The sequence below is a fragment of the Sturnira hondurensis genome, unplaced genomic scaffold (genome assembly GCF_014824575.4).
Source record: "Sturnira hondurensis isolate 20B ecotype Veracruz unplaced genomic scaffold, ASM1482457v3 Scaffold0007406, whole genome shotgun sequence".
Taxonomy (NCBI): Eukaryota; Metazoa; Chordata; class Mammalia; order Chiroptera; family Phyllostomidae; genus Sturnira; species Sturnira hondurensis.
Genome location: NW_028080037.1, coordinates 1,921,608 through 1,945,269, shown reverse-complemented (window position 1 = coordinate 1,945,269; position 23,662 = coordinate 1,921,608). Strand labels below are relative to the sequence as shown.

General features: G+C 55.4%; 1 protein-coding gene across 1 annotated transcript in view; it reads left to right on the top strand.

The window, feature by feature from the left end:
• TMEM132B (transmembrane protein 132B) overlaps positions 1-23,662 on the top strand; it is a 72,435-nt gene that overhangs the window by 10,210 nt on the left and 38,563 nt on the right. The window contains exon 3 of the mRNA XM_037052597.1: positions 964-1,110. Within this exon, the coding sequence (XP_036908492.1) occupies positions 964-1,110 (147 nt within the window). The remainder of the gene's footprint in view (positions 1-963; positions 1,111-23,662) is intronic.

Genomic DNA, 23,662 nt, shown 5'->3' with positions numbered 1-23,662 from the left:
GGCTCACGAGGAGGCTCTGCGTGGGGAGGGGAGGGCGCGGGTTGGCTCCTGGTCCTGGCTCTGCAGTGACCAGCTCTGTGACCTCCAGCTGGCCACTCGCTGATGGGGCGGGAGGGTCGCGGTTGGTGCAGCTGGATGTTGAGGACCACGGCGACAGCCCTGACCTCGGGCCGCCGATGAAAGCCCTCTGTGAGCAGTCGTGCGGACAGGAAAGCATGTGACAAGATGCTCAAGCAGCAGGTGCGGAGCGCGGTGAGGCCGCGCGGTCCCCGGGGCGGGAGGACTCTGCTCGTCGAGATGTGGGCTCCGAAACTTCTCGCCAAGGGGCCCGTGTGGCAGGCAGCAGGGTGGGATGGCCGAAAGCCGGGGGAGAGGGGGTGCCTGTCTTTGTGATTGGAGTGAGTGAGCTCCTGGGACGTCACGGTGGCGGGCCTGACAGCTTCGAGGAGAAGCAAATGTCGTCGGCAGAACTTCGCAGGAGGGGAGAGCGAGTCGGGGCGAAGGAGGCATCGGGAGTCTCCGGAGGGAGGTCCCGTGGGGGCGGCATCTTCCTCCTCAGTCCCCGGGCCGGGCAGCCTCCTGGGCTCCGGCAACCCCCACGTCCCCCGAGCCTCTTTCCTCCCCCCAGGGACCTCTCTCTGCCTCGGGGGAAGTGCAGGCCCCGCCCAGCCTCTCCATTCCCACCCAAACAATCTTCCCTTCCCGTCATGGGGTCCCTGAAGCAGAACACGCCCGCTTCCCCGCCTGCTGCCCACGGATAGCTACCGCATGTGGCAGGTCTGGCCTCCTGCTCTGGGCACGTGGGAAACTCACAGGACACTTGACTCTCAGAGTAAAGCCGCTTACGGTTAGCGCCCCGGGCGTCTCCCGGAGGTGAGGGCACGTCCGTCCTGGGGGTGTGTTCTTGCTGCTCGTTTCAAACTACAGTGGCTCTGTGTCTCCCCCCCTCTCCTACCCCCACAGGATCAAGGCGGCGGCAGGCGTGAGAATCTCGGCGGTGAGGGTGAGCAGCGAAGACCGCTGGGCCATCCAGGAGGAGATCGACAATGACGGCGTTCAGACCACGGCCGCCCTCACCTGTGTGGGCCAGCGCCTGGACCCCCAGAGCAGGTAGGCACTGAGGGCCTGTTGGGGCCTTGGCAGCGGGTACAGGGGTGGCTGTGGACGCTGACAGCAGATGAACGTGTGTGTGAGTACAGCGGAGGCGCCCCGCCCTCCGGCCGATGTGCGCTCTTGAGCTCAGCCCTCAACCCTGGGTGGCTCTGCGAGGGGTGGACGCCCCGGGGGGCCCTCATTCTTCTTGCGCTCTGTCCTGCCAGGGCCTGATTGGCTTGGCGGCCTCAGACGTGACCTGGGCTCACCTTTGTCACGGTGCGGGGTCTGACAGCCTGCTTTAAGAATCTTGTTATTATTATTGTTATTTGCAGTGGAGAGTCGGAGAACAGAATGGGCAGAATAGAACACCTTCGGCGGCGAGGGGAGACGTCCCTGTTGATGGGCACACTGACGCCGCGGTGGCTGCCGAGGGGCCATCCTGCCAGGACCACACCCGGGTGTCAGCAGGGGGCTTCAGAAAGTTAGCTTGGGGAACGTGGCGTTGATAGCGTGGGCTCCGACTCCAGCCCGGGCTTTATGGGCTGAGCTGGCCGGGGGCGGAGGGAGGGCGGTGCCGATCGCTGTGGGCCAGGGCACCCAACGGGCAGAGAGCTCTCTCACCCTGTGGTGTCTTTGCCTCTTCTGCCAGTTGTCACAACGAGTGGTCTCTTCTTTCTTTTCTGGTATTCACACCCTTTGAGGTCTACCACACTCTTAGCCACAGTAGGAATGAATGAATGAGTGAGTGAACGAATGACTGAGGGAGAGGCCGGGTGGGTGGGAGCATGAGAAGGCAGGAGAGACTGGGTAGGGCTCAGCTTTCCCAGCGGGGTCCCTGCTGGGTGCTGTCCCTAACACGGGGACCCCAGCCTCAGCCAGAAGTCTGTCTGCCTGCTGTCTACGGTCTCGCTCCAGGGGAGGGAAGGGACTCGGGCTGAGCGGCCCAGAGCCTCCCATTGTGGGCAGTGATCAGCGAGGTCGGTGCCCCTCGCTGCAGACTCGGCGTTCCGGTCAGCGCCCTGTGTGCCTCCTGACAGGGGTTTCAGCCTGCACCCGCCTGACCCGCGGTTTCCCCGGGCATCTGCCGGCCGAGCACCTCTCCCACACCCTGGGTGGTCCCAGAGGCAGGCAGCCTCGGACATTTACACGTGCTCTCCACTGCCAGGAGTGGAGCGCCCACCACGAGTGGCTGCCACAGTAGGGGTTGCTATCCTCTCACCAGGCGGGAAATTTAGAGGGAGGGGTTGTGGGGTCAGCGCGTCACCAGGCGGGTTCTGCCTGTCCACTCTGTGGTGCCCAGTTCACTGGCTGTCATCCGCCAGCGTCTTCCCTCATGGTGGCAAGACGGCTGCAGCAGGTCCAGCCATCACAGACTCACCCAGCTGTAGACAAAGACTGGAAGGGAGGGTGGCTTCTCCTCATGGATCTCTTTCTACAGGGGGAAGACCTCTTCCGCTATGCCCCTGGGAGTCTTTTGGGGTCTCATCAGTGAACAGGGGGTTCTGCGCTGTTGCCCATCAAAGCAGGGTTGGCCAGGGAAAATGACCATCTGGTATTGATTCTGGGCTTTGTAGTCGGGGGAGGGGTGGCCTGCTGTCAGGGGAGAAAGGTAAGAACAGTGCTCGGTGGCTGGATTTTGCCACACTCTTCAGAGATGGTCTGTCACAGGTGGAGGATTGATCTCCGTTCTGCGCTGGGACGTGTGGGATGCTGTCCCCACCGGGAGACATCCTCCCGGTGGCCGGGGCGCCCATCAGGCTGGCTTCATCCAGGGGATGCCGTTAGGTCTGTACTCGTGAAGTCCAAGCAGCGAGGGGACCCAGGGTCCTTGGGTACGTGGGAGAGTTGAGGGGTGTCTGGGCCCAGGTGCTCACACAGCACCTCAGCGGCCTGTCTCTCGTCTTTCCTCTGGGTTGGCTTCCCCTCTGGCAGGCTCCTCTTCCAGGTGGCAGGTGGCCCCCCCCACCCCCAGGGCCCCTCATTTCCCTCGGGAGTGAGCTGCCTCTCCCTGTTGGGGCCGCCCCGGGTCACTGCATCTCTGTTCGGTGCAGTGTGGATCTCAAACCCCAGACCGGTCTCTGCAGCCAGCCCTGGGAGCAGGGGCTGTTGGACCCACCTGATAACGCGGGCTTCGAGTGTGGGAGAGGGTCCTGCGGGGGGTGGGTGCAGGGCAGGGGCACAGGGGTGGCCGGCCAGTCGCCCTAGCCTCCTGTTGTGCCGGGGGCGTCCACATGGGCCTCTCGGGGTCATGTCCGTGGACGCCATGGGCCAGGTGCGGTGGCAGTTCCACAGGCCGTGCGCAGTGCAGGAGCTGTGCGGAAACTTTGGACCGACCTGCTGGTGATGTTTGAAGTTCAAGGACGAACACGGGCTGTGGAAATCACTTCTGGTTTTGTGAGCATCGGTTTTGCCTTCTTAGGAGGGACGAAAGGTTACAAGAGCAGAAACGTCGTTACGTGAGCGGCCACATCACCGCCCGACAGCTCACCTTCCAGCGCTTTCTCTGTCCCCTCCGGAGCCCGACCTCTCCGGGCGGAGGGAGTGCACCCAGCTCGTCACCTGTCCCGAGAAAACCCGCTCCCCAACCACAATAAGTACTTGCTCCTGTTTGTACTTTTTGGTGGAATCATGGTACCAAACGAGGTGTGAAATGCAGGCTCACGGGCGTGTTTGCCCGCTAACAAAGGAAACAGGGGAATGTATCAGTAACCGAACCTCCCACGGGAAGCTGCAGTCTCTGAATTGTGACAACCTTGAGTGGAACAGAGTTTCTAATAGAATATAATGTACAAACTGCCTGGAAGTCGGTGATAAGAACTGGACGTGTGTTGTGTGGGCAGAGCCGAGGCACTCAGCCGGCGAGGCTGGGAAGGTCTTCATTTGAAATGTTTTAATGAGCCCTCATTGTGGGGGGGTGTGCGGAGCGTAGATGGAAACCAGCAGATAAAGGCTGGTGCAGAGGAGAAAAGAGATTAGACAAATCAGCACATTTGAAAGCGTTCAGCACAGATAACTCGGGGCCAAAGGGAACGAAAGCGTGGTGATAGGCGGTTCGTTGGAAACCGTGCCAGGCTGGAGGGCTCGAGACGAGGGCGGACCGTGAAGGGTTTGTCCCTGGCCGGTGGGACCCGGACCTCAGAAAGAGGCTGCCACTGCAGATGCCCTCGGCGTCGTCCTCGACACGGAGCTGGCGCGCATGGGAAAACTGGAGCAGAGGTGGGGAGAGGCCGGGTGGCGCCTATGGACGGAGCTCCAGCTTCCCCATCGCCAGAAGGGCTCCTGGGACCTTAATCACGCTTCTCTACAGACGCAGAACAGCCTGCTTCACGGTGGCCCGACTCAAGGTGAAGTCAAGGTCAAAGTCAAATGTTGACCATGCTAGGCAGTCTGGAGCCTAGTACAGGAGCCCAGAAGCTAGGACCCACTGAGCAGAGGAGTTCGTTGTGACCAGCTCGGCTGCCTCGTCGATCACCCTTTCCTGTGAAACAGGCTCTAAGTGACAGTGTGACCGGAAGGAAGTCACTGTGTGGATTTGTGAACCATGAACCAGGCTACGTCTATCGTTGCACTTAAGGATTCTCATTTCAGATAAAAACAAGAATGAAAGAAAGGACCTACTTATCCATAGACACGTGTACACGCAATGGAATATTACTTGGCAACAGAAAGAATGGAACCTTGCCACTTGTGATGGCGCGGATGGACCTAGAGGCCTTGTGCTCAGTGAAATGAGTGGGATGGAGAAAGACAAATGCCCCATGTCTTCACTGGGATGGTACGTGGGATCTAAAAAGAAGAAAACCCAAAGTCTAGACAAGACAAAGTCGAAGCAAAATCAGAGGGGAGGGTTGGGCGAAGGGGCGTAAACAGTGGCAGGGCACAAAAAATTCATAAAGACTTCCTGTGATTGGGGAAAAGAAGGAATGAGGACAGCGTGGTGATTGTAACGGCTGCCTCTCTGTTCCTGCGAAAAGTCGTGTTTTCCTGCCAGACTCAATGTCTGTCTGGATTCTTCCCTTCCATGATAAAAGCTCCTGTTGAGAGGTGAAAAAATACCTGGAATGTTTTTATGTGACTTTGAGGGGGATTTTCTGGGATTCTGTTGTTTTTCCCTTATTTTCTTTTGGAAAAACCACGTAATGCTTATTACATGCTCGACACATCGATAAACCTTTTAGGAACGTGAACTTTAAAAATCAGAAGGGTGAGAACCCCGTCAGGCAGAGAGCTGTCACCATCCCCATTTAACAGGAGTGCACACCGAGGCACAGTTCCCGTGGCTTCCCCACGGCGCTGGACCAGGTGGAGCCAAAGCAACCTGCTTTCAGAGCCCGCGCTAAGCCACTCCCCTAGACTGGCCCCCAGGTGCCAGGAGATGCCTGGAGGAGATGTTTACTGATGAGAGAGAGAGAGAGGCAGAGGGAGAGAGAGAAGCCGATTGGTCACTTCCCATATGTGCTGGGACTGGGGATTGAACCCTCAACCGAGGTACAAGGCCCTGACCGGGAACTGAACCCAGGAGTCTTTGGTGAACAAGTCAGTGCTCTAACTAACTCAGCCACCTGGCCAGGGCTGTAATTAAGAGACTTGAGTTGAGCCCACCCTGGATGATCCAGTGGCCCCTCCATCCGATAAGGTGACCTTGCGAGACAGACGTGCAGAGGAGACGGCACGGCAGAGCCGGAAGCGGAGGTGGGAGGGATGCTGCTCGAGCCAGTGGATGCGGAAGCTGCCCACCGAGAGCACCAAAGGCAGCGGAGGTACCTGCCCCTGAGCCCCAGGAGGGAGCGTGGGACTCTGGCTTCCAGAGCTGCAAAGCAGAAGCCTGTCTTGTTTCAAGCCATCGAGTGTGTGGTACTTGTCACGGCACCCCTAGGCAGCTGCTCCAGGGACACAGGGACTGCTTGCTGACCGAGTCAAGGCTTCGAAGTGGCAGGTGTGTGTCCACACAGCTGGCCGGGGAGGCTTACCAAGTGAAGTGCGCTGTCCTCAGGGTGCGAGGCCTCAGCGATTCAGAGAAAACTCCACAGGTGATCTGGGCCGGCAGCCAGAGTTGAGAATCCCAGATACAGGAACAAATGAAGTACTGATGAGTTTAAACACTGCCAGGAGACACAGGTGTTTCATTCTGAACAGTTTCAGGATCTGAAAGTGATGGATTTAGACTCACGCAGTGCCCGGTTCTGCAGGGGCATCGGCCGGGGGTGCTCCTGAGCACCGTTGGTGACACAGTGGTCTGGCACCGGGATCCCAGGCAGAAAAGCACAGTGCGCCTGAACTGGTCTGTGATTTCCGCCGGAACATGGTGCCCGAGTCCGCCTGCGGGAAATGGAGCATTCCCCTCCCCACGCTCCAAAACAGGCTCAGGCCAGCTGAAGGAAAGAAAAAAAGAAATGTTTTAAAAGCACTCCACCTCTTTTTCTACCCAGCGGGAACCCCTCTGTGCGTGTGTGCTGCTGGCCAGTGTGAAAAGGCTTCTCACTTCAGAAGTAACAGCCGGCCCGCAGTGGGACGTTTACAAAACAGAGCTGAGTGAAATGAAGGGTGAAAGTCACCCCCAAACCCATGCGTGATTCAGGGGTAGGCATGGGTCACCTGTGGATGCGTGTATTTGGGCACATGTATGTGTACATACACCATCATGCTGTTTTTGTCCGTCGTAGAATTGGTTTAGCTGTGGAAACTGTTTTCCGTAATCAGGTGGGATAAATACATGACACTGTTGAACTATAACAATAAATCCCACCCCTTTTGAAAAAACTGATACAAAGTGGCGGGCCTCTTCCTCTTAAAATACACACATGCATGGGGAAGTAATTCTTTCCAACAGTTTCAGGACTCCTGGGGCCTTGCAATGAACCTGTCACTTTAAATGTCACGCTTAAGAGCAGTGTAACATTCTGTCGAAACTGTAGCTGGATTGTCTGTTCATTCCCGTTTCATCTCCGCCCTCTTTGAAACATTCCTGCTGGCTATTGTTATGATGTTTCAATTTCCCCCGTTTAAACATTCTTTCTTTCCTTTTTTTAAAGCATACAATATCAGTTAAATATTCCTGTAGGTAATCTGTAGGAGAGAATGCAAGCAGCGAATAGGTCAAAAGACGCGATGAAGTTTTTGATGCCTTTGTGACATTTTCCTGCCAGTTCGGTCCGCCAGCTCCGCGTGAGACGCCAGCTCTCGAGACAGCAACAACCCACCGCTCTTTTCACTGTCTGTTCAGTTTCGCCTTTGTGCGTGTCAGGGAGCTGAAAGTAGACAGTGTGGACAGTCTTCTCTTCCGATTGGATCCTTCCGCCGAGTCTGTGCACTCAGGTTTCTCCAGGTGTTTTCACGACGAGATCGCTCATTTTTTTCCGTACTGAATCATCACCCGCTCTCTGGATGGACCGCCGCTTACTCACCCATCCCCTGCCGAAGGACATCCTGTCTGCTCCCAAGCTTGGGTAATGATGCATAGAGCTGCCGTAAACTCTGTGCACGTTTTTTTTTTTTTTATGGACAGAAGTTTTCAGCTCCTTCGGGTGAATGCCGAGAGGTGTGGTTGCTGGATTGTATGCTGAAGAGTATGTCGAGTTTTGCACGAAGCTGCCGCACCGTCGTACTCAGTAGCTGCGCCACCTTGCCCTCCCACCAGCAGTGAGCGAGCTTTCCTGTCACTGGGCATCCTCACCAGGATTTGGCTGTCAGTGTTGGGATTTGAGCTATTCTAATGGGCGTGGAGTGGCATCTCATTGTTTTACTTCGCAACACCATGATGACATGTTTTTAAAAAAGAGTTTATTTATTACCTTTAGAGAAAGAGAGGGAGAGAAACATCAGTGTGTGGTTGCTTCTCATGGGGCCCCTCCACTGGGGACCTGGCCCACAAGCCAGGCATGTGCCCCGACTGGGAATCGAACTGGCGACCCTGTGGTTCGCAGGCTGGCGCTCAATCCACTGAGCCACACCAGCCAGGGCTCCCTAACGACATACTATCGGGAGCATCTTCTGTGTGGTTATTTTCCATCCGTGTATTCTCTTGGGTGAGGCGTCTGTTCAGACCTTTGTCCCTTTCATCTCGGGCTGTATGTCTGCTTGTTGTGGAGCTGGGAGCTCTCGTGTGTTTTAGACGCTGGTCGGTGGTTGGCTGTGTGATCTGCAAACACTTTCTCCCAGTCTGGGGCTTGTCTGTTGATTCCCTTAACCAGACACACCTTGCTGAGTCGCGATGCCCTCTCTGGAAGGTTTCAAAGCAGCTACACGGTAGCAGCTAAGAGGTTTTCTAGTTCTCAAGATGGATAGTTTGGAGAAAAATAAACCCATGTTTGGGTGTTGTGGTGTCATTGGTAAAAAAAAAAAAGCAATCATGCCTCGACTTACGCCTCGGAGCCCGCTGACCAGGGAGGCCTCAGGGGCTGAGTGCTGTGTCCTGGTGACAGGTCACTCCTGGAATGTCCCTGGGGCTGCCTCCTGGCCTCGGGCTGTGGTCTTTCCCCTGGAATCCCTCCTGCTACCAGTGGCCAGGCTGATCTTAAAACACTGCCTTCATCATGACCTGGTGGCTCCCCGTCCCCTGTGTCAGCAGGTCGGAACAATTGGCTGGACTTTTTCAGCCTTTTTCCAAAGCAGGGCTCACACTCTCTCCTAAGATGCTCAGAACGCTGGTCCAAGAGACAGAGGCTGAGGTGGAGGAGCTCAGCCAGCAGGGGGCGCTCTGCACAGTTCTAGGACAAGAGACCAAGGAATGAGCAGCAACCAAGAGGGTGCAGTGTTCTGTAGGGATGAATCCAGAAAGGCATCTCGGAGGTGGTGACGTTCGACCTGATCCTTAAAGGGTGAGCAGGAGTTTTAAAGGTGCTTAAAAAGAAACATTTCTGGGAAGACGGCCTGTGTAGCTACTCTCTATATAATACGGACACTGAATGGCATTAGTCTTCCGGAATGCTGTCTGAGGCAGACACTGGGGAGTGGCTGGGGTCCCGGCACATAAAGCAGCTGTGTGTGTGTGTGTGTGTGTGTGTGTGCAGGGGGGTTGGCCCTGGGTGGGACCACTTGGAGTCTGGGGGACACACTGATGTGGGAGGGGCTATCTTACTGGGAGCAGAGCCTACGAACTGCAGCACCAACTGAGCACCTACTATGGGCCAGGGCCTAGGCTGTGCATTGTCCTCCTGTATCATCAGCATATCCCTGTGAAGAGGACAGCCCCACTTACAGGTGGGGACAGTGGGGCTCACGGAGCTGTGACTGGGAGCCTGGGACCCGAGCGCAGACGAAGGTTCTAGAACAGTGCCGGGCGCGTAGTAGGCACTCGGCAAATAGGTGGCAGATAATTCTCGGCCCCAGGCTCCTTTCTCAGCCCCGGCGTCGCCTCAGACAGAGAAGAGCGTCACGCCGAAGCAAAACCCTGCCCGAGGTCAGCGACGCTTTGGCAGGGTTGTGGAGCCTTCCCAAGGCCTCAGCTGAAGCTTTGTCACGGTTGCTCAGGGCTCTGGGAGGCCGGGCCTGGACCGCCACCTTGCCGATCCCAGGCATTGCCGGGTTTGTGAAACGGAAATACTAACACAGTAGTTTCTCTGAAACTCCCAGTGATGCTGGACTCTGATGCACCCCAGTCCCCTTACGGCCTGGGGACTCTAGGTCTCCCGTGGGGCCTGGCGTTCGTAGCCCCTGAGCAGGCAGAGCGGGGTGGTCAGAGGAGAAGGGGGGCTCTCTCTCCAACGACCTGCCAGCGTGGGGGTTTGAAACTGGAGGCTTTGTGGTGAATTTCTGATGCTGGTGGGGTGGGAGGTTAACGAAACCGACGGAGGGGGACTTGCAAAGTCGGCACCGATGGGAAGCCTCTTCATTTGGTCTTTAACGTTGTTACTTGTTTATTGGGAACCCAGCCGCTCCTAAATCACTTTATTTTCACGTCATTGTTTCCACATATTTATTTGCCTTTTGGGGGTACATCATATTTATTATCATGACATTGTCACCACTGACAANGCCGGGTTTGTGAAACGGAAATACTAACACAGTAGTTTCTCTGAAACTCCCAGTGATGCTGGACTCTGATGCACCCCAGTCCCCTTACGGCCTGGGGACTCTAGGTCTCCCGTGGGGCCTGGCGTTCGTAGCCCCTGAGCAGGCAGAGCGGGGTGGTCAGAGGAGAAGGGGGGCTCTCTCTCCAACGACCTGCCAGCGTGGGGGTTTGAAACTGGAGGCTTTGTGGTGAATTTCTGATGCTGGTGGGGTGGGAGGTTAACGAAACCGACGGAGGGGGACTTGCAAAGTCGGCACCGATGGGAAGCCTCTTCATTTGGTCTTCAACGTTGTTACTTGTTTATTGGGAACCCAGCCGCTCCTAAATCACTTTATTTTCACGTCATTGTTTCCACATATTTATTTGCCTTTTGGGGGTACATCATGTTTATTATCATGACATTGTCACCACTGACCAAATCAGCCACTGAATTCACGAAACCTTCCTCTGTGAATCCAGAGTCAGCCTTCCACTGAAGCGGTCAGATGCACCTTTGCTTGGGTGCCTCCCCCGCGTCCCGCCCTCGGGGCTCGCAGCTTCCTGGAGGACGTTCTCCGTGACCCCTGCCTGCCTGCAGGGGAGACTCAGTGCCCCCAGGAGCCGTGAGACCAACGTGAAAGGCTCCCGCTCTCATTCCCTTTCTGCCTGAGAAGAAACCTCTGTGTCTCCTGAAAGGACACTTCATTTGGTTTTATCCAGTTCCACGGCCAGTGTCCTGTCTTCCTCTCTCTAGGTGGCAGCTCAACGTGGCTGTGCCTTCCAGGACCGAGAGCCTGTACCCGGGCCGGCGCTTTCGGCAGCGGGACCCTGTGTGGGCAGGAGGGGTGTGCGGCCCCCCACTGCCGGCAGTGCCCCCCTGTCTGACCAGAGGGTCACATAGAAAAAAACGAGTGGACTTTAATGTTCAGGGCAGTTTTAGGGTTCCAGAAACATCGAGCAGACAGTGCAGAGATTCTGCACGGAAACCGCCCCTCACGCCCTGCTCACTCCCACCGGCAGGGACGCGTTACGTCTGTGGAGCGCATTTGTCACAGTCAGCGGCTCCATGTGGGTGCTAAGCTCCGTCACGCTGTGTTCAGATTCCTTCAGTTTTCCCCGAACACCCTCTTCTCCGCCCCAGGGTCCCGCCCGGGACCCAGTGCTACATGGAGGTGTCATGTCTCCTTCGGTCCCACTTGGCTGTGCCCATTTCTCAGCCTTCCCTTGTTTCTGATGAGCTGGGCCATTTTGGGGGCACTAGTCAGGGGTTGTGGCTTGTCCCCCTACTGTGACTTGCCGGATTCCCCGCCCCCGCCCCCTTGACTAGATGGGGTTATAGATTTCGGGAGGCAAAGTGCCATTTTTTCCCCATCATGTCAGCGGTACATCTGTCAGTGTGGTTCTCTCTGTCGACTTTGACCTTGACCACCTCTCTGAGCGACTAACCTGTGAACCATTCCGGCGAACTTTAAAACAGAGACTGTCCTCACAGACACCCGTCTGTCTGCCCCCTAGCTTTGTCCCAGGTGAGCATCTCCCCAAATTTGCTGCCGAGTTTGAAGCAACAGCAGCGAGGAGCAACCCTGTCCCCATCACCTCCGTCTCCCCCGAGAGCGACCGCCGTCCTGGGTTGTGTGTTTGTCCCCTTTGGAATGTTGACTGGACTTCACCCCATTGGTGCTGCTGTGGTCTGTATGTTCGTGCCCTGCTCCCCCAACTCACAGGCTGAACCCTAACTCCAAGGTGATGGTGTTGGAGGTGGAGGCTTTGGGAGGTGGCTGCCCCGATCGTTGGGACCCCCGGGAATTTCCGCTCCCTCCCCCCACGTGAGGACCCAGGAAAGGCGGCCCCTGTGAACCAGGAATCGAGTGTCCCCAGGCACCTTGACCATGGATGTCCAGCCTCCAGACTGCAAGAGCCGCCTTCCCCGCCCCCATCTGCGGGGTCTGTTCCCACAGCCCAGACCAAGGTGCTTCCCACAGAGGCCTAGTTGGCCTCTCCTCAACCTGCAAAACTGGCGCTGCGCTGGAGGACTCGTTCCGGAACCTGCTTCCTGGCTCCCTGCGGCAGTTCCTGAATTAAGTCCTGTCCATACATGGAGTTCCAGATTTTGTTGCCCCGATGAGTAGTACCCTGTATGACACATAGTTCATCGTTTATTTCCTCATTCTCCTGTTGATGGATAACCAGTATTTGAAATTTTGACTCCCATGGACTGCAGTGCCCATTTGCATACGTACAGTCCTGCTGACTTGCTGGTGCCCTGGGGTCGTGTGTTTCCATGGAAGCCGCAGACCACTAATGAGTCAGCAGGAGTAAAGCAGGGAGAGGGGTGGATGGTCGAGGACTAGGAAAGACCAGAGTCCCCGGCGCATGATGGGAAACCCGTCCGGGACACTTCGGTGTGCTCGGTGCGTGTGGCTCTTCTGAGTTGCCACGCCAACTTCTTGCCGAGGGCTGGCGTGACCCACGGGGAGGCCCAGGCTCTGGGGTCTGTCGTCACAGTGGGTCCCTGTGTGCTCGGGGGAACCGTGTCTTCAGCTTCGTCTCTGTTGCCAAATCCCCCGTGGAAACGCCTGTCCTGACGGGCGGCTGTGTGTGAGGTCCCAGACGTGAGCGGTGGCAGGCCACCTTTGGGGACGATGGTCCTCGGCCTGGATGCTGCGGGCCACCTGTTCGAGGCCAGTCGGGAGAGCTCGCGCCTTCAACACCGCCGTTTCATTTCCCTGCGATCAGGAGGCGGAATTGAGTCGTCCCCCACCTTAGAAGAACGGCTGAAGGGGGAAGGCATGCACGCGGAGGGCTGCGGTTAAACGGCAGCAGACGAGCTGATGGATCACCTGTCACTTGGGTCGGGCTAGAAAGGAAAGAAAATGATGTTTAATCCTTTTAAAAAAATACAAGCAGCGATGATGGATTGGAGGCATTCCGACGCTGAGCGATTCATCGGGGGCGCGCTCGGGTTCCCCGGGAGAACCCGAGAGAGGGCCCGCCCCGCCCCCTCCGTAGAGGGGGCCGCTGGGCCATGGCAGGGGAGTTGCCAGCCGGCCCTGAGCCAGAGGCAGCCCCTGTGTCCAGGTGGCATATTAGTAGTCCACAGGCCTGTTTCGTGTGACTCGTGTATTTCCCCCTTCAATTTGGGCCAGTAATGAACACATCGGGAGATTTGACTTAAAAACACACGTTTCAGGCACCTCTGGAGAATGCGGAGCGGGAGCTGATGGTGGGCAGTTTAAGTTAGAAGTGGTCCCACTCTCGCTTGCCGCAGTCCTCTCCACTCCCTCCTGCCCCTCCAAACTGGGGGAAAATGCTGACCCCGATTCCAGTGTGTCTGTGTGTGGTATCCCCACGGCTCACATGCTCGCTGGGCATTCCTCTCCCCAAATCTACACGTGGGGTCCACTCTGGGGCCTGCGAGGGGGGTCTCTTGTGGCCCTTCGGGTGTCAGGTGTCCAGTCCTAGTCTATCCTGTAAGTCAAGTCGCGTTTCAGACGCGTAGAAATGCCGGTGTTTGGGAGGCATCTCCTGCTGCTAATTTCGACTGAGGTGCCAAATGAAGATGGTCTGGGGGTCAGAGTTGGCCCCTGGCCTCCACCTGCCAACTCTCCGACGCCAGCCGGTCCCTGTGAGTTGTCAGAGAGTGGACCGTGTGGTGGCAGCGGCCCCGGGGGTCCAAATCCGGGGGTGCATTCGATGCTCACACATCACCACGACCCTCTGATGCGCAGGTCAGCACCTGAGGGTCCTGGGGACCCTCCCTGCCGAGAGGTCACGCTGAGAACTGGGGTCTCTGAGCCGCATTCCAGGGAACTCTGTCGGAGGGGCTTCTAGAACGTTCCTTCTCCAAGGTGCAGAGTGGGCTTCTGTTGCTTTTGCTTTCCCTTGGCTGTGGCTGTGTTGTGGGGCTCAGGCAACGGCTGGATGTGCTCTTTGTCTCGTGTGGGAGGGGACGGCAGGTGGCGGTCCCCTCTGTGAACCTGCCGAGGATGGGGCGGCATGGGCTGCTTGGTCTTCTGTCACACCCGCAGGCCCCCCGGAGACCCCTGAGCGGGAGCCCTGCTGGGAAGAACGCGCCAGGTTCCACTCTGAGCGCGTCCCAGGCAGCGGGTACCAGTCACGGCTGGGGACGCTCCCCCCCACTCTGCTCCTTGCTAACGGTCCTTCCTTGGGGTGGGGGCGGGGGAGTGAATTTACCTGAAATCGAAACGGAAGCCGTAGAATGGAGCATTTTCCACCAACGCATGTGCCACTGACGCTAACCAGCCCATTGAAACAGTAAAAAAAATGTCTGGGCTTTTGTTGTTTGTTTTCTTAAAACATCTGTGAACAAGATAGGCTTGTCTCTAGTTGTCGTCCCGACGCCTGAGTGACGATGATGCAGGCGAGAGCCGCGCACCGTGAAATGGAGCGGAGCCGGGCGGGGCAGAGCCGGGGGACTGTATTTTTTCCAGTAGCAACTTATTAGGGTTGGCCTCCCCCGGTCGGGAGAAGTCAGGCCTGTTTGGGGCGCGGCCGGCTGGAGCGAAGTGTGATTCCTCCACTGTCCACCCTCTCCCTTGTCTTAAAGGGGAGACCGATGGGCCTTTGCCCCCCTTTGCTTGTAAAAGACGCCGGGTCCCTGATGGGACATGGCCTTCCCATTTGCCGGCACGAGGCCTCACTTTGACACGCGCTTTGTAGTTTGCACACGGCAGCTCTCCTGACTTCACTTTGCACACTTGAGGGAGGAATGTGAGGTCATCGTTGGAAAATGGCAAACGGGGTGTAAAGAACCCTGATGTTTCCAGGTGCAGTTGCTGTTCTGCTCCCCGACTTCAGTACGTTCTCTCCTTTCGGGGGCTTCATTTTCTATCGCGGGCATTTACGGGGGGGCACAGTCTCTCTGTGAGCCTCTCAGGGGCTCCTCCCTGTCTCTTCAGAGGGATGTCACAGCGTTTACTCGATTTCCCTGTTGGGGCCAGGTAGGCAATTTCTAAATATTTTGCTGTTCCAAGTGGCACTTAAATATTCCCCTATTACGTGATTTTCTTGGGTGCATTTCCAGAAGTGATGGTGCTGGTGGTGGCTGTTTTAAAAGGCGTATCGCACGCTTCGCAGAGTTGCGTCTCCAAGTGTTCCGGCTCACGCCCGTGGGGGTCATCTGGTTCTGCCCCCTGTGTGCCCACCTGCCCGCCCAGCCCTCCTCTACCTGGGACACTCGACTCCTATGGCCCCAGGTGCTGACGCCTCGCACCCCACACCTGGCGCTGCCCTGCTGGTGTGTGGGCTCCAGACCAGCTGATCAGCCCTGCGTGCCCACGGGCCTCTAGGTGTGCCTGCCAGCCTGGCGATGAGCCGGGCCACCCAGGGAAGTCTGCCTCCAGGGGCTACAGCCTCGCGGGCACTGACTCAGTTGGGCCCGAGCCTGTGTGGACTCCTCCAGCCCTGGCCCAGGGGTCCCGTGTTGGGGCCAGCTCCGTACACGTTCTTTGATCCCTCATTTTACTTTGATACCTGTCCCCGCTGAGGCTGATCATCCTTTGTAGCGAGCTGTGTTTGTGCAAATGACTGGTGCCTTCCCTCGCAGAGTGGCTGACCCGGCTGGCCTGGGAGGAGTGAGCCCTCGGTAGCTGTCATGGTTGCTGATGTTGCGTGTGTTTTTGTCTGCGGTCGTACTGTGTGGTTTCCCTGTACTGTTCCCTCTAAACGGTCGTTCTTTCAGATTGGTCAGGGAAGGGATGACCATAGATGCATTCTCAGTTAGCTGTGAAGTTAGGGCCGCTCTAGAGAGTTCCGCATTCCACTGTTGGTTATTGAAGCCTAGTGGTATTCGGTAACTGTGCCGTGTTTCCGGGCAGTCCCTGACCGTGCTCAATGCCCTTGACCCCTTTCCCTCACCACGTGCCGTTGTTAGGGCGCAGATCAATACTCCATCAGTGTTATTTTGCACGGTCAATATTCGCTTGGTACCCGTGTTTGCCTTTCCCTCTGCCCTTTGATTCCCTTCTGCACGTCTCCTCCTCCTCCATCTGGGACCGCTCTTGCTCTGCCGTCTTCAGTAGTTTGTGGAACCGTGTTTGCTGTCAGTGAGCATCGTCAGTGGTTGCTGAAAGTGCCTTTGCTGCGTTGCTGAGTTGGAGGAACGCTCTGCCTGGGAGTAGAGATGGAAGCTGGTGCTTCTTTTCTCAGCGCTCTGAATAGATCATTACACCGTCTTCCGGCTCATAGGGTTTGTGTCAAGCCGTTGCCGACAGTGTAACTATTTTTTCTTCCAAGGTCGTCTTTTTTTCCCTATGGCTGCTTTTTAAAAAATCAGAAGTTCTCGAGGTATCATTCGGGTACAGTAAAGCACATCCCCTTTCGATGCGCATCGGATGTGTTTTGACACAGGTGTGCACCTGACTAATCAACACCACCAGGGAGATGCACACCGTCGCCATGACAACCGGAGGTGTTCCCAGTCCACCTCCCCACCCCTGTTCCCAGGCAACCGCTGACCTACTTTCCATCTCTGTGGAGCAGATGGACTCATTCTAGAGTGTAACGGAGCCGGAAAGGTGTCTGGCAGCTCGCACTCGGCGTGCTGCTCTGGGGCGTCTCTGCGACGCCGTGTGCATCCGCACGGCACGGCGCTCTGCCGCGCAGACGCAATGTGTTACCTGTCTGTCTGTCCACGGATGTTTCGCTCGGTTCCAGTTCTGTGCCACTGTGAAGGAAGTTGCCACAAACGTTCCTATCCAGGTCCTTGTGTGGAGGTACGTTAACGTTTCCTGTGGTTAAGTATTCAGGGGCAAGTCACGGGGCGTGTGTGTTTCCATGTGTAAGAAACTCACAGATTGTGTTTCAGAGTGATGGCATCATTGTGTACTGTCGGCGGGGTCGGGGCGGGGGGTGGAGTGGGGAGTTTCAGTTGCTCCTCACCCTTGTCAACTTTTGACATTGTCTGTCTTTAATTGTAGCCATTCTAGTGAACATGTGGACTCTACACTGTGGTTTATTTATATTTCCCTAGTAACTAAATATTTTGAGCATCTTTTTTTGTGCTTATTTGCCATTCATATATCTTCTTTGTGGATATGTCTGTTCAAATCTTTTGTCCACTTAAAACAATCTGGTTGACTGTGCTCTGATTATTAGATTGTAAGAGTTTTTTAAAAAAGCAATTTTATTTATATATTTACTAGATTTTATTTATCTTTAGAAGGGAAGGGGAAGAGAGAGGGAGAGAAATATCAATGTATGGTTGCCTCTCATGCGCCCCCCTCTGGGAACGGGCCTGCAACCCAGGCATGTGCCCTGACTGGGAATTGAACTGTGATCCTTTGGTTCGCAAGCCTGTGCTCAATTCACTGAGCTACACCAGCCAGGGCCTGTAAGAGTTGTTTTTATATTCTGGGCACTAGACTCTTATTAGGTAAATATTTGGAAACATTTTCTTCTGGTCTGGCTTCCTCTTTACTTTTATTTCCTTTTTTATTTTTTGCCTTTTGAGGAACTAAAGTTTTACATTTAGATAGGGTACTCTACCGCATCACCATTTAATTTAAACTTAGTAAGTTTATCGATTTTTAATTTTGTGGTTTGTGATCTTTGAGTCTTATTTTTTTTACCCTACCCAGAGTCATAAAGATTTTGGACTGTATTTCCTTGTAGGAGTTTTATGGTTTTAGATCTTATGCTTAGGGCTATAATGCCCCCCCTACCCCCTGCTTTGTGTGCGCATGTGCGGCAGGAGGTAAGGATCCGGGTCCTCGGCTCTCCTTCTTTTCCCTGTTTTTGGTTCCCTCTCCCTCCTTGGTTTCATCCTTCTCTCCTCTCTGTCCCTTCCTCCCTTCTTTCCCGTGGCTCTTTTTTTTTTTTTTTACCAAGTTCCCAGCACAGTTGTTGAGAACCCATCCCCCACTGAAGTGCCGTGGGGCCCTTGTTGAAAATCTGTCAGCTACGTGGATGTCTGGACTCTGGGCTCTCTGCTCCGTTCCAGGTAGGGATATGTCTGTTGGGCCACGTCATCTTAATTATTTTGAGACCAGGTGTTACACCTTCTTCAGATTTTGTCTTCTGTTTCAAAGCTGGTTTGCTGTTCTAAGTCTTTTGAATTTCAAAATAAGTTTCGGGTTCAGCTTATCAATTTCTAGGGGAAAACAAGCCTTCTGGGATTTTGACTGAGATTCCATTGCATCCAGAGATCAACACTTGCAACCAGCGAGTGTTCTGATCCATGAATTGGTGATAACTATCAGTTCGTGTGGGTCTCTTCAAACTTCGCTGAGCGACATCTTCTGGTTTCTAGTGTAGGGATATTGCAAATACTTTGTTGAATTTATCTCTGTTTCCTGCTTTTCGATGCTATCGCCACTGGTATTCTTGTTTATAATTTTAATCTCCAACTATTAATTTAGAAATATAATTGGCTTTTTACATTGATGTTATATTCCACGACTTTACTAATCTCAGTAGCTCTGAAAATGGTTTTTTTTGGTGGGTCTACGAGCACTCTCTGGGTGGATGCCCACTGGTTATGTACCTGATAACAGACAGTTTACTTCTTTTCCGTTTAGAGAGCTGTTCTTTCTCTTATCTTACGCTGTTGTCGAGACCTTGATCTCGGGAGAAAGCCTTCAGTCTTCCCCCACTTACTATCCTGTTAGCCGTAGTGTTTATTTTTTGCGAATGTATTTTATAAGATTGAGGTAGTTTTATTTCTACTTTGTGGTGAGGACTTATCATATTGTATTGTGTTAAACTGTCTTTGTTCATCTAATGAAATCATCGTACTTCTTTCTGGAGAAATTGTTTACTTTGGTGAAGTACGTTGATTGGTTTTCAAATGCTAAGTCGGAGAGAGAGAGAGCATGTGCATACTTGAGAGAGAGCAAGCACCAACGCAAATAATAGAGCAAATAGACTCGAGTGGGAATGGGTGAATCTGGGGAAAAAGCAAAAAAAAAAAGGAGCAAGTGAAAGGGAACCTGGGTAGTCTTCCTAATATTCTCATTCATGTAGTTTTTCTCTAAATTGGAGTTTCCCCCCCAATAAAGTGATAAGACGTTAAAAAGTGACCGAAGCCTCTGCCCGAGAGCGCTGTGTCGCCCCCGACCCTCCCCGAGGGTCCGTGGTCTGCTGTTCGGATGGTCCGGGTCCGACAGCCCACACGCCCCGTCTCCCCAGGTGTCTGGTTAGGGTCGGTTGTGTGCTTGGCGCTGTGGTTGCAGAAATGTGGTCCCCTTTCTCCAAATGGACTTGGATGTGCTCTGCAGGGGCCCCGGCATTGGCGGTCTAGGACACCAGAGTCGACTCAGGTCACCCTGCTAACACGTTCAGGGACTGACTTGATTCGGTTGGAAAAACTCAGAGCGGTGGCCCGTGTCCGGTTTTCCCTTATCCCCATGCGGTGGCCCTGGGGCTCCCAAACAAGAGTGTGCGTGCATGTGCCTGTGTGCACGTGGGTGTCGATGCACGAGTCTCGTTTTCCCAGGCTTCTCTTGTGCCCTGGAGCCTGGCTCAGCAATTCTTCGCCTTTTTGGTCTGTTTTTCCGATGCCTTCAGTAAACCATCTTTATGTTTTGGCCAGCTCTTCTCGAGACCTGGCTGGGATTGTCCAGGCAACCGTCGCCGAAAGCAGGGGTCTCCCAACTTGACTTTAAAAAAGGTGAAGATACAGCTGACATGCAGTGTTACATTGGTTTCACGTGAACACGTACAGTGTCATGATTCGCTCTCTTTCTCTACCGCGAAATGACCGCCACGCCCAGTCTAGGGAACATGCGTCACCGCCCGTAGTCCCAGAAGAGTTTATTCTCCTGAGGGGGACTTTCAAGGTCTGCGTTCTTAGCGACACGCACAACACACTCCTAACCGCAGCCACACGCCCCACTTCCCATCCCCGTGACTTGTTTATTTTGTGGCTGGGAGTTCGCGCCTTCTGACCCCCTGTGCGCACTTTGCCTACCCTCTGACCCCGCAGCCAGCAACCACCCATCTGCTCCTGGTGTCCGTGACATCGGCTGGCTTGTCTGTCTCCAGCTCCTCACGTAAGCAAGCTCCACGGCACCTCCTTTCTCACCGGCTTAGCTCACTCAGCGCGATGCCCTCGGCGTCCGCCCACACTGTCGCAACGGCAGGACTCCCGCTTCCTCATGGGCGAGGCGTGTCCCGCCGCACAGCCGGCCCAGCTGTCACCTGCCCGCCGGCGTGGGCACGCAGGCTGCTCCCATGTCCGGGCTGCCGTAAACGACACCGCAGTGGGCACGGGCCGGTTGGGTGACACATTTGTACTCTTTTCTGTGGGGCAGGTTCACCGTGCTCACGTGTCACCTTGAGGACACACGTGTGTAAGTGCTTTTCTAGAAAAGTCTGAGGCAGTGGGAGTGCCCAGGCCCCAGGGTTGGCATGTCTGGGGCATTTCGAAGCAGTAAGTTGTTTTCCGGAGTGGCTTCCCTGGCCCACCCCTCCTGGTGGTGGGGGCGAGGTCTCACCTCTGCATTCTTCCAGGGGCTGGACGTCGTCCCCCGCGTCCCCGCAGTCGGTTTGCCGAGCGGCGCTGATATTTCCTTCCTCTTCCGATTTTCACGTCAGCGACTGTTAGCGACTTCGAACATCTGTCCCTATGTTTATCGGCCATTTGTATTTTCTTCTCTGCGGAAACCCTTTGCATGTCATTTGGCTACGGACTGATATTTCTTTACTGCTGTAGAGATGCTCTTTGTGTGTTTTGGGCATGAATATTTTATCTCTGTATCAGATAGTCTTTCGTTGGCCCCTTCCCTCCCCTTTGCATGGGGCCTTGCGTCTGCTGTGTGTGGGAAAGTGTGCAGAGGCCCCGCGACGGAGCTGCTGTGCTCTGAGTCGGAGTGTCCGCTCCGACCCAAAATCCTTCCTAAACTGTGTCTCCTGTGACCTCTCTAGGAACCTCATTTATTGCTTTTGCATCACAGCGACTTGCGTAGATAGCCCAGCATTAGATTTTTTTTTCTTTTTAGTTCACGCACATTATGTGAGCATGGCAACTTGCATTTCATTTTCAAATTGAGTGCGATGCATTTTAAATGAGTGCACTCGGCGACCTTTTTGTAGACGGTAGAAGGAGCTGCTTTTCTGGTCATATCCCTTCTCTGTCTTCCTAGTTTTCCCCTAATGGCGACAGGAAGAAGCCTCAGCCTGGCCTGGTGGCCCCGGGTCCAGCCCTGGGGGGCGGCGGGGGACACCCCAGCTGCAATCAGACACGTTCCTCCTCGGGCCAGTTTCCTCAGCCTCGAAATGAGAGCCTTTATTTGCCGCCTCTACGAGTTTTTTCCGGTGCTCATGTTTTTATAATACTATTATGATGAAATTTAATCTTTTAAAAGGTTCATATCAGTGTTGCTGAAGACCTTTGCCCCGAGAGTAAATTATACATCAGACACCAGGGGCAAAAACGAAGTTATTGGAAAGCTCTCCAGCAGGGAGCTGTCTCCCATCGGCCGCACGCAGAGGATTTGTCCCTTTAGAGACTTTCTGTGAAGCAGCCGAAAGCCTGGGTGGCCAGTTGGGTCTGGAAGCTCCTTCGTACTGTGCCCTCCACTCCGTCTGCTCTTGGAGACACCGAGTGCACGTGAGCTCCTTAAACCCTGCAGGTCGGCGGGGGCAGGTGACGGTCCCCCAGCCCCAGAGGATGCAGCCAGCCCCGCTTGTTGCCGTGCCACGGCCAATCACGCGGCCCTTTTGGGTCGTCCCTGTCGTGTTCATGGCTGTCGGGGCAGCGTGTCCTCGTCGCCTGCCCCGGGAACAGGGCCAGGACTGACAGAAGACACCGCTTGTCCTCACTGAATTCACTGTTGTCTGGCGGCTGCACATGGCTCCGCGGAGCTGAATGGCGCTTTCAAGTGGGGCTCGTCGGACACAGAACGCGGGGGCCCTGGCGGCCGCCCACCTCTGCCGGCGCGGCCCACTCACCCGCGCCAGGTTTCCGTTCTCAGAAACAAGCAGCCGAGTGTTGAGGACGGCGTTCCAGTTGGAAAGCACCACTGCACCACCGTGCACTGGCGTCTAAAATAAAATAATTGGTGGGGGAAGGGTCCCGATGTGGAGTTCGTGGCCTCCCTCTCCCCGGCTCAGTGTCCCCCCAGGAGTCTGTCCGTGCAGCAGAGAGCAGAGGGTGGGAGGAGGGGACGCCTGCATGGGCCAGCCCCCTGCGTCTGTGCGTGCACACGTGTGTCTCTGTGCATGTGCCTGTGATGCACCCGGTCACTCCCAGCAGCCCACGGGATGGGAAAGGTGACCGAGACACATCCCCGCCTGTTTGGAAACCAAGTGCCGGCCGAGAGCTTGGCCTGTGGGCAAGAGCTGGCCTCTCCCGAGGGCATCCGCAAATCCGGAGCCATGGAAGCAAACCTAGTACCTCCGGCGTGAAAAAGGAAACATTCCGGTTCTCCAGAACGTTCCCAGAATTTGGAAGACACTCCAAATTCTGGGAACGCTGCTTTACCTCTCGGGAGCACACTTATAAACAGAGACTCCAGGGGGCAGAGACCACACGTCCTGGGCGATCTTGTCCGTCGCCCCTCTCCATTTCCGCTAAGCCTGTACCCGTGTCCTTGGCCACTTTTCTCCCGAACCTGGGGACCTGGCATCTCCTTGGAGGCTTATTTCCAACCCGGCAGCAACTGCAAACCGTCTCTAGGTTGAGAAGCGAGGTTGTAAATGCTCAGTGCTGATCCGTTTTCCCCCCATCTGTGAAGCGAACAAGAGAACTTGTAATTGTAGAGCTTAACACGAGTCTACACTGAATTGGACTCATTAAAAACTTGAAACTCCCCTCGCCAGGCAGGGCCCTCCGGCCACTTGGACAGAATGTGCTCTATGTATTAAAGCAGGAATAAGCCCTTTGCGTTCAATAGAATGCAACAAACGGCCATTGATGGGGGCCTGTAGTGACTCCTAATTGGGGGCGGGGGGTGGAGCGGCGGAGGCACGGCGCAGGAGTGGGGGGTCGTCCAAGGAAACTGAAAGGGTGGAAGGAGCGAGACTAAGGACCCAGGTGCCGAGGGGGAGAGGACGGGAAGGGGAGCACGTTAAGAACCAGAAAATACAAGCGGTAACTGCTATCTTGGGGATGGAGGGGGCTCAGCTCCGAGCCAAGCACAGAGGCCTGCTCCCTGTCCCTGCGGGACACTTGTGGAAATCTCCGCCTGCACTCAGCCACTAAAATACATCCGATCTGCAGCGATGCCCAGCCCAGGAAGGCTCGGGGAGCTCCCGGGTGGTCGCTGTTTTCGGCTTTTCCGGCCGGGCACTCGTGGGACCGCATACATGCTCACGTGCCCTTGTCGGTGGCAGTGTGGGCTGGCTTTCCGTATGTCTGCGAACGTCCCATGGATGCTCACTGTGACCATGGCATGGCTGTCTTCTCTCTGGAGGAGAACATGGCCGCCTGCAGTCAGGGCCTGTAACCATCAGGTCTGCACGGTGATGCTTTTCTCCAGTGGGTCTTGCTTTTCTGTTCGTTGGCTTGTCCGCGGCGAGCAGCCCACGCCACCTCCTGCCTGGGTCACGAGGACCTGTGGTAACCAGCCGGGGAGCAAGACCAGGCACGGGGCCAGGGCTCCACACACAAGAAAGAGT